This window comes from Brassica oleracea, unplaced genomic scaffold, assembly GCF_000695525.1.
Source record: "Brassica oleracea var. oleracea cultivar TO1000 unplaced genomic scaffold, BOL UnpScaffold01011, whole genome shotgun sequence".
Classification (NCBI taxonomy): domain Eukaryota; kingdom Viridiplantae; phylum Streptophyta; class Magnoliopsida; order Brassicales; family Brassicaceae; genus Brassica; species Brassica oleracea.
The window spans coordinates 3,233-14,364 of NW_013617588.1; the positions used below are offsets into that span (position 1 = coordinate 3,233).

Genomic DNA, 11,132 nt, shown 5'->3' on the forward strand with positions numbered 1-11,132 from the left:
TTTTAAATGATGTTAAGATTGAGATTCGAAAAATATACTTATATACATAATTTTCTTATTCACATTATTTTTACATGTTCTATATTCAAATCGTTAATACCCTGCATGTTATTATTGTCTCTTTGCCAACACATGTAAAGAATATATAAAAAATTGATTGGTTGCAGAATTGCGATTGGAGGTTTAACCATTTGAACTACGTATGTTTCTAAATGCTAGTAAACCATCATTTATCTAACCGCTAAAACAGTGTTAACTGAACCATCAAAAGCCTTGATCACCCGTTAGACATTGATAACAAGAATCAGAAATTCACAATGCAATCTAGTAAGAACAATCTCTTTCATTAGGTGCCATGTGCAGGGAGGATTCGAGTTGCACAGGGGAAGCTGCGTACGAATATACGCACATATGAGTCTCGTCGCTGTGTAGCCAATAGCCATGCATAACAGTGACGCCGTATGGGATATTCAGACTTAACCCAAGTCCGTTAAGAGTGTCGCGATTAGGAATTACAAATAGGACAAAAAGTACTCCTTACATGATATTATTTGTTAAATATTTGAAAAGTAATATGAGTGTTAAGTATGGGTAAGATGTCAGAAATCTAGTGTTAATGCAAATACCCACTTCTTCTTATGGTATAAAGGCCAGTTACCTGCCCCACTCTCACATGTTTTAATGCTCACTTCTTCCATCTGTTCAACGGAAGGAAACATACTCTAACACGGCTTGGCTAACCCTCACATTATCATGTCAATAATAAATAACTCAACGTCCATACCAATCTAAGAACCAACAAATAATATAGTATAAAACAATAAATACGTACATATGCGCAAAACAGGCTTTGAGTCAAATTTTGATTAATAAAAATTCGTTTCCAAAGATCTCAATCTGTATTTCTGTTATGATGAGTGATAATATATACTAGCTTTATTTCACTGTAGACAATAAATCTACCGGCGATAACATCGTTGAGTATTTCACATTTTAATATTAAGGTCTTTGTATGCGTTTAAAGTCCATAACAAACGACGTATGGGACATTTACCCTACTCGAAAACCAACATAAGAAACAAAGCAAATGGAGCCGTAGAACTGGACATTTTATCCGTTAAATTTGATTTGATTCGTTATTTGTTTCGATTCGATCCAAAAATTCCAGATATCCGTAAACTTTCGAAGCAAAGCAAATAATAAAAATAAATATCCGTTAAAATCGAACCAAATCACAAATATTAAAAATTTGAAAAGCGAATATCAGATCCGATCCAGCAATATATAAATACATGTATATTTTGATTATATTTAAAATTTTTAAAGTATAAAATTATATAATTATTATTCTAACATATGATTTGATAAATTCTATTCACATTATTACTTATATAAAAGTATTACATAAAAGGAAAAGAACACATTTATGATAATTATAAATTGTTTCTTAAGTTTTGTGTTATTATAATTGTTAACTAAGTTCAACAAATTTATAAAATATATAGATTCATTACTTCTTTTAATTTTTATCATATATATCATGCAAAAAAATATTTTACAAAACAAATTTGTATCAAATTTTTAAGATTGTTTGTATTAATTAAAACATATGAGATATTCGTAAGTATTCGTAAATATTCGCAAATATCTATTTATTTTTCGGATATCCGTTTTTTCCGAATATCCATATTTTTCGGAACAAAACAAATTGAAAAATTAGATATCCGTGACATACCCTACAAATCACAAATAGCTTCAAAAACTTGGATATCCCATCCCTGTCCATGCCTAAATGTAGGTGTCACTTTTAGTTAAAAAAATCTAAAATGACAAAACAATAGTTGCAGAGAGAGAGTAATGGTCACAGCTCAGCAATTATAACGCTCGCAATAAGCAAGCTGAACCTCAGCAGAGAAATCTGCAGATCCACATCTAGAGGCAACCTAGGCAAGGAGAGGTCTAGGTTCTAGCTAATCTGACCCTCTGATGGATCCAGAGTGTATGGATACTTTTGGAAGGACAGGTGATGCTACATCATCTATGAGATCAGATATCAACAGTAAATCCCATCAGATCTTAGTCATGGAATCAAGACTAGTTCAATGTCCCTTTAATTAATAAATAATCTATTTAAAATAGATATAAATAAGCAAGACAGAAGTAATGTTCAAACTTCAAAGTCAAAGTCGGACTCAGATTTGTCCAAGTGGTAAAAGCGACTAGATGTGATGGGTTTGGTTAACTGTTATCATCTTCGTCAAAAAACAAACTCTCAGCATTTTTTGTATTATACACAAAAATGCAAGAACAATGATTTCAACGTACATGTCTGAAACATTCATCCCTTCAGGAAAATTTCACTGTTTTCGCAACACTGTTAGATTGTTAGATAAATAAAAACAATCACAAAACTATTAGCTTATGGACTGTACTACACTATTTTATGACTTCTGTACTATATCAAGTGAATTATATACTATATTTTTAAATATATTCGTCGTATTGGGAAGCTGCACATTTAAACGAACTATTCACAACTGTTAATGGCCAGGGCCAACTGAGCAAGAGGACAAGCGGTTCCACCATCCCGGACCGCTCAGACTCGTACCCCGTATATTAATAGTTACGGGATCCATTTTTTTTATAAATCTATATATTTTATACAAAAAAAATTATAAATACAATAAATAAAATTGAAAAGAGTTCAAAATTATTTAGTACGTATATAGTTTTATTTCATAATAAAATATACAAAATATTATTGATTAAAATTTTAAAATATTTTAAACATTATCTGAATATAAATTTTAAAGGGTAAAAGAATTTCTTTTCTGCCGTAAGATCCATAACTCCTCTCTTGAGAAAATGTAGATAACCTGCACCAAACATTTTATCTCTCCGCCTCGTTATTAATATTGAATCATAGAAGGGTAAAAGAGTTTCTTTTTTTAATATGATGATTCAATATTAATAACGAGGCGGAGAGATTAAATGTTTGGAACAGGTTATCTAGATTTTCTATCTTATCCAACCGTGGCATATTCTTTTCTATATTTTCTTCTAATATAAACTTACATTATATTTTTTTTGTTAAGGATAATATAAAAACTATGATGTCCAATTCAACCAACCAATTATTAGAAATTACAATTATAGATTTTAAAGATTATTTTATGAAAAATATTGTGATTTATCCAAATTTGAATTCTAATACAACTTTTATTTCAGATTAAGAGCACTTCTGACATGCTGAAAATCTACTGAAAATATTTTGACTATTTAGATTCACAATATTTTAATAAATATAATAAAATCTACTGAAAGTATTTTTAAGGTGTGGGCTTCTAAAGTTTTCAAATAATTTTAGATTATTTGATAAAAAAATTAAGTAAATATATAAAAACTCAAATCTCATAGTTTTAGATGAAATTATATATAGTTTAACAAATCAAATCACTTCAAATTCTATATTGAATACGCCTACCATAAAGTTGTGTTTAATCAAAATTTCAATAACATGTTTTGTGTTTAAACTAATATCATATATAATAATACAAAATAACATTCAAATTTCATAAATTTCTACAAATTAATGATTTATAGACTAATTTCATAAAATAAACTATATACCAATGTTAGTCAATATTATATGAATAGTTGATTAAAATCAATCATAATTTTATGAATATTTTTTTCGCCGGTATATGAAATTTTACATTAAAAAGTATTATTATTTGGTAATATACTTATGAAATATATTTATTAATATAAATACTAGAAATTATGCTAGAAAACTTTATAAATATCACCATGTGTTATTACAGGAATCCAATCTATACTTGTAAAATTTTAAGATGGAACCTACGAAGGTGAAACCGAAAATCCAAAAACTCAGAAAACCCGATTTCATTCGGGTTAGGATAACCGAACCTATCCTGGCTGTGATATGTGGCAATCTTGTCGAACCGAACCACATTGAACAAAATAGGGCTGGTCAAAAAATCCGGATCCGAAAAAACGAACCGAATCCGATCTGAAAAGTAGTATTAAACCCGAACCGAAATTGATTAAATATCCGAATGGATTCAAAATTTTGGTATTTAGAGAACCGAAACTGAACCGAACCCGATCCGAACCGAAGTATTTTGGATACCCGATTATATCCGAAATTAATTTATATACCTATATATATTAATTATTTTTAGATTTAATATATATTAAAAACATCAAAATATATAAGATACTTTTAAGTTGTCCAAAATACTTATAAATATATACAGATAGTCAAAAGTACATGTTTAAAATAGTTAAAGTATACTCAAAACACCAACAATACTAACAATATCTATTGATTCTCAATTCAAATATTCAAACCAAACCAATTTATATGTTAATTTTAGGTATTTTGACATATGCTATTCAAATTTATATGTAATATATTGTTTTGTTTATAGATTTTGAGAAATTTAAAGTATATAATGAATTTTAAATTTTTTTAAATAATTTAAATGGGTTATCCGAACCCGAACTGAATCCGCAAAGACCCAAACTGAAATTTAGAAATATCCGAATGAGGCTGAAATTTTTAAACCAAAAAACTCGAAACTCGAATAAACCTGAACCGAATCTGAATGGGTATCTGAACTGTGCATCCCTGAAACAAACCTGACATCAACCGTATCTTTACTTGAGTTTCTTTTATAATGGGCTTTAAAAGTTGGCCCATTTATCTTCTAAAATCCAAACAGTGCCGCTGCTGAATATGTTGGTTCACATATGTCACGTTGAAGCGGAATCCCTCAGAGTAGGACCCATATTTACATCCGAATCCCTCAGAGTAGGACCCATATTTACATAAGCCGCTAGCAACCACATGGGTTTTGGACATTTGGTTGCTGTGTATTTATTTTTTTACACCATCGATTTAGTTTGCGACACCAACTGACCAACGTGTTACATTTATCCACTTCCACGTAGATTATGTCATGAAATAAAACACATGTATAGGTGATTTGTTTCAAGGGAAATTGCGTGCTTTGACCATCAAACAATTAATAATTCATTGAATTGAATGATCAATTGTCCTATCTTTCCATTGTTCCATTTGTCTTTCACGGAGCCGTGCTTCAAGTGTATCCAAAAAAGTTTTCGTCTAGGATCCCCAAAATATATAGTTTTTTTAGAATCCCAAATTTCAGAAAATAATTAGTAGTACAGTTGTTTAAGTTTGTCATTTATTTGATAAAAAATCAGCGAGTGAAAATAGTTTGATGGCATCTTGTACCAATCTTCAAGCAGTTTTAAGCATAAAAACATTCTGATGTTATTGGGGATGATTTGTGTTTTGAATTGATGGTTCTAAAAGAAACGATGCCATAAGATTAAAAGAGACCTCTTGAAGTTCTGAATTCTTTGAAAGGAAAGGAAGAGTGTTATCCAGACTCATGAATTTCTTATCAAATATTATTGACGATTCCAGTTTCTGTCACTGCTGAAAGAAGCTTTTCCAAGTGTGATCAACCATATCACAAAAAAGATTAAACGGTTTAGTAATTATATTTATAGAAAAAAAATTAGTTAGGAATCTAGATTATGCAAATTTAGTTAAAAAGTTTAATGAAAAAGAAGGAAGAAAAATTTGTTTTAATTATTATTTTTCTTCTTAATGTTTTTTAAATATATATTACGCTCTAATAAAAAAAATTATAAGGGGGGCCATTTTTATATTCACCTCAGGTCCCACTAAACCTTCGCACGTCACTGTTCTTTTAGACAGAGCCGGTCCTGGACTAAAGCAGATAAAACCCATGTTTTAAGCACCAAATTATGTTATATATTTTAGGGGCAGCATAAATATAAAAATTTGTTGTGGTATAGTGGTTCAGAGTCTTAACTGTGAGTTAAACATGTTAGGTTCGATTCTTTTCTCCTTCGTTTTAGATAATATTTTTTTTAATGATCGGTTTAATGATGTTGGGCTTTAGGCGCCAAAACATGCCGGACCGGACATGCTTTTATATAATATTGATGTATTACCCCTGCTTGAAACCGGAGAAATCTGCTAAATAAAAATATTAAAATTAATAATTATTATTCTTGTGCCTTTTCCAGAATCACACCCCTTTAAATAGTTTCATCCCAGATTGTTTTCACCGTATTTTCTCTGATTACAATCCCGACGCTAGTTAGACTAAAAGAGAATTTGCGAAGATGATTCACTTATCTGAGTTGCCGGTTCACTGTTTTCGAAATCTACAGAAGAGACGAGAAATTAACAGGCCTGACGGCTACTAAAAAGTATTGTTCAGTACTGTTCTATTTTATCATGTTCCATTCCATTTAATTATTAATAAAGAATTTTCTATTTTGTTTAGAAATATAGTTTAAATTTTTTTAAGTTCCAACTATCGTTACATGTTTTTGAACAAGTAAATATACTATGATGTATATTGTATAGTTTAATATTACATAATATAATATAATTTTACTTAATATATGTAATTTTAAATTTTGATATTTGTGTTTAGGGTTTATATTTGGATTTAGAGTTTAGTGAATATGGTTTAGACTTTAGTATTTACAAGGCGAGGGGCTATGATTAGGGTTAGCATGAACTTCTTCCATGAATTCATAGATATTTCATAATTTTACAATATATACCATGCTATTTATTTTGTTTCATTCTATTTGGGGTTAAGGCTTATATTTAGGTTAAGGGTTTAGTGAATAGGGTTTAAGGTTTAGTGAATATGATTTAGGGTTTAGTATTTAGAACGTGAAGGGGTATGATTGGGGCCAGAATTAATTTCTTCCATGAAATCATAGACATTTCATAATTTTACCAATATATAAGAATTTTTTACATCTAGAGACACTTTCCCACATTCAAATTACATTACAAGACACTTATCACTTGAGATACATTTTTTTTTGTCAAAAAAACTCTTATGACCCTCAACTAAAGAGAACCTCTCTTCTTCTTATTTCTTTTTATTATTTTTTGTTATTATACTTTATGTTTTTATTTACTTTTATCTCAATTTCTAAAATATATTAAACAAAAATAATTGTCATAATAAACTATATATAAAATTATCTATCTTTTAAGATCCATTTTCATATATATATATTATATATATATTAATGTGTAAACAAAACTAAATGTGGACGTGGATACCAAAACGTGAATGACATAATTATAAATTAGTTGTGGACATGAACATCATAACAGAATTATAAATTAGTTGTGGGCATGGACAATATACTTTCGATTCCATTCATAATATCGGGATCTAAATTCAGTTCTAATCAAATTTATTTCCATCCACATCATGAGAAAGCGAAAATTCCTTAGATCAGAAATCTCTGACATGCAAGATCTATTACTCTTCGATAAAAGGTAAACGCTTCTTCGATTTTTCTCTCTGCTCATACTCACAACATCATCTCTTTCTCATCTTGATTGAAGTTTAATTGCAGATAATTTATCAATTGGGCTGAAGAAGCCAAGTGCTTGTGTTGGAGATAACGGAGTTTGTGTCCACGTTTTATAGTATAATTTTAGTAACATGAACTCATGTCCACATATTGTTGTATAGATTTATGGAATCAAAACAGAGAGTTTGTCCACGTTATCTACTATAAACACATTAACATCACATGTCCACACATTACTCATCACTCATCTACATATCACCCGTCCACAAATCACCCAACCACACATCATTCGTCCACAAATCACCCATCCACAAGTGTCGTTTCTATTAAGGGCAAAATTGTCTACAATCTTTCGCTGGCCCACAACAAAGTGTGTCACATGTAAGAAGTGTCTCTAGGTATAATAGAAAATAAAAAAGTGTCCATTAATGTAATCAACTCAATATATAACATACTATTTATTTTGTTCCATTCTATTTGGGTTTAGGGTTTGGTGAATATGGTTTAGAGATTAGTATTTAGAAGGTGAGGAAGTATGGTTGGGGTCATCATTAATTTCTTTCATGAAATTGTAGACATTTCATAATTTCACACACCAATATATACTATGCTATTTATTTTGTTACCTTCTATCTAGGTTTAGAATTTATATTTGTGTTTAGGATTTAGTGAATAGGGTTTAGGGTTTAATATTTAGAAGATGAGGAGATATGGTTGGGCCAATATATATCTTGCTATTTATTTTGTTCCATTCTATTTGGATTTATAGTTTATATTTGGGTTACAGATTGTATTTAGGTTTACAGTTTGTTTATTAGGGTTTAGGGTTTAGTATTAAGAAGTTGGGATGAGTTGAGATAGTGTTTAATATATAGGGATTGAAGTTGGGGTAATGTTTAGTATTAAGGTATGCGGGTGAAGTTAGAATTATGTATTATTTCAGCGATGTGGAATAGAAAACTCAATACATATTTATGTAATCATAATCGTGTAACGTGAATTCCTTGTATTCTCTCAGATAAAACTAAATATTAGCCATATCTTAATTTGTGTACGTCATCTAACATTCTATCCTTCACCTGCTACTTTTACGAAAAGATATTTAAAACCGGCTCATTTTATGCATAATTGTTAGTTGTTTAATTATATCAAAATCAGTGATATGCATTTAATTTCTTCTCCAAACTTAGCTATTTCGCAAATTTTCCCTTGTTTCGATTCACAGTTTGAAAAGGGATACCTTCACCCGATTCTGACTATTTCAAGAGAATTTAGAATTCAAGAGAATTCAAAGAATTTAGAATTCAAAGAATTTAGAATTCAAAGATTTGATTCGCAATAAAACAATAAAACAACGTTTATCACCATCGAGGAATTATATATTAAAGAACCCACTACCTCACATGCCCATCACCTCGTTAAATATATGAGAAGTAAAATTCCTATAGAAGAAGCTCATGATGCAAAAAAGTGATGATCAATTCAAAACAGTAGATAATGGTTGTATATTTGAAGAGTGGGTAAATTCATTTATTAGTTGTAAATTTGGCAAATTAAAAAGAAAATTTATTTGATCTGACTTTCAGGAAGGAAAAAAATGACCAAACCCTAAATTTCATTTTATTAAAACTTGTATTATTACAAACATAATAATGAGCTCGCTCGATCTCATAGCATACAACATCACAACAATACAATAAATCCTTGTAAATTTGTCTCGAGTAAAATGGGATACTCGTTACGTACTAGCGGGTGGTAGTTAAAACTCCACCTCTGCATCAGTAATACAATAACTACTACTATGTGTTTCATTTTTCCCTCTCTAGTATAAAACTACATTTCAAGAAAAAATAAAATAAAGAGGTTCAAAAAGATAGATGTCATCAAGGCCTTCTGCAAAACCAAGCCCTCGACGCATCACTCTCTCAGCAATAACCCATTTATCAATAGGCCTCTACACACCACACAACAGTTTACTTTTTAGATATAAAAATAGAGTATAGAATGACCAAACTGCTCCTTTTAGCGGAACTGTCCACCGGTGAATGTCTGGCCAAAGGACCAGCCAGAAGGAGCGGCGTTGTAGGAGACGACGGTGCGGCCGTCGCTGGTGGTGACTTTGAAAGAAAGTGCTTGACCGTTGAGGTAAGAGTTGCTTTGCCAGTTTTGCCCCCAGTTTCTTGACATAGCTTGCCAACCTGTTCTTGAACCCTTGATCGCCGCCGAGTGAACGTCTCCGGCGCCGCCGACGTTTGTGATCAGAACGAGGTTGAAGTATGAGTGACCGTTTATGGTAAACCTAATTCCTCCCCTTCTCATACACGGAACCCTGCAAAGTAGCACACAACTCATGTTCATCGAACAAAGCTAATAAAAAAAGTTGAGAAATATAAAATCAATCTTTACCTTAACAAAAAAAAATATTACAAAGTCGATAAATCAACATAAATTAATTTTTTTTTAAATATATATATATATTTTTTAGGATTGAATTTAATGATTATAATTTAGGGTGTAAAATTATGGTTATGCTTTAGATAATAGTAGGATAATTTAATGTTTTTATTGATTAATAAAATTATATTTGGAGATTTTCTTATAAAAACAAAAAACGCCACTTTTAAGATTTGTCCAATAAAGTTTTCTGAATTATGATATACTCGTTTTTCAAAAACAGAGCATATGAAGAAAAATTTGAAGCAGAGAAGTTGACTTTTGTTACCTTCTGTAGGAGACAGGGACGATGCCAGCTCTGTATTGAGCAATGCGTTGAAACACAGGCTGAGCAAGATCAAAGTGTTGAAGAGGAGGATTACACCAACCACCATTGTTGTTAGGTAAGGCGTTGTTTGGTGGGCAGAAGTTTGTAGCCGTTACGACGATTGAGCCAGGGAGACACCATTTACCATCGTTTTCACATCTTATCTCAAAGCAAGAACCGCAGCTAAGTCCGTTGTTGAACAGAGCCGTGCTCAAAGCCGCCGTGTTTGTCCCGTACCCTTGGCTATATAGGTTGCCGTATCCACAAGCACCACCTACAATAAGTATTTGAAGATCAGAAAGTTGATAATAGGTAAGATACTAAAAATGGAAATGGTTTTGTAAAATTGTTTACCCATTGTGCCGGAAGCATCGCCACCTCCGTAGAATGTGGCGTGTGCATTGACCCAGCCGCCTTCATAGCCGTTCACAGAAGAAGTCATTACTCCTACCAAAGCCATGACTAAGAACCCAACAGGACCCATGTTTACTTCTTGTGTTAACCTGCACATGGAGTGATAAAGTTGATGAATATGTATTAGAGAACATGAAGGAGCTACAACTGAATGTTGATAGAGAAAGTAGTTACTTGGAACTTGGAGACTCTTCTTTCCTACTAGAGAAACGAAACGAGAGAGAGAGAGAGAGAGAGAGAGAGAGAGATGTGATGATATGTAGTTGGGTTAAGAGTGGTTGAATTTATAGGAAATTTTAGTAAGAGGAAGTTAGTCATAAAGTACCGTTCTGCCACTGATGGTGGCAACTAACTTGGCCTCCTTGAATAAACAAAGGCCAAGAAAATAACTCTTTTTCTTTTCCCAACGAACATTATTGCTATTTTTATCGCAGATAAATGTAGAATGTGATTGAATGTCATTATTAGCGATATATTTTGAGCTGAAAACACATTTACTCTCATTTCATCTTTTACTGTG

General features: G+C 31.2%; 1 protein-coding gene across 2 annotated transcripts; it reads right to left on the reverse strand.

Moving 5' to 3' along the window:
* Positions 1 to 9,033: 9,033 nt before the first annotated feature.
* LOC106320674 (expansin-A10) lies at positions 9,034 to 10,890 on the reverse strand. 2 transcript variants are annotated; one of them, XM_013759041.1, is made up of 4 exons: positions 10,787 to 10,890; positions 10,553 to 10,701; positions 10,160 to 10,472; positions 9,034 to 9,766 (listed from the first exon to the last, which is right to left on the reverse strand). In XM_013759041.1, the coding sequence occupies exons 2-4, from the start codon at positions 10,680 to 10,682 to the stop codon at positions 9,460 to 9,462; spliced, it is 750 nt and encodes a 249-aa protein (XP_013614495.1). In that variant the 5' UTR covers positions 10,683 to 10,701; positions 10,787 to 10,890; the 3' UTR covers positions 9,034 to 9,459. The 2 variants fall into 2 exon arrangements, with proteins under 2 accessions (XP_013614495.1, XP_013614494.1); XM_013759040.1 differs by lacking the exon at positions 10,787 to 10,890 and having other exon boundaries at positions 10,553 to 10,709.
* Between the last annotated feature and the right edge of the window lie 242 nt (positions 10,891 to 11,132).

Excerpts from the sequence above, each read along its gene's own strand:
- LOC106320674 (XM_013759040.1), bottom strand. The coding sequence starts at position 10,709 with ATGTGCAGGTTAACACAAGAAGTAAACATGGGTCCTGTTGGGTTCTTA. Across the intron at positions 10,473-10,552 it reads CGATGCTTCCGGCACAATGG|GTGGTGCTTGTGGATACGGC; the intron begins GTAAACAATTTT and ends TACTTATTGTAG. Across the intron at positions 9,767-10,159 it reads GTCCCTGTCTCCTACAGAAG|GGTTCCGTGTATGAGAAGGG; the intron begins GTAACAAAAGTC and ends GCTACTTTGCAG.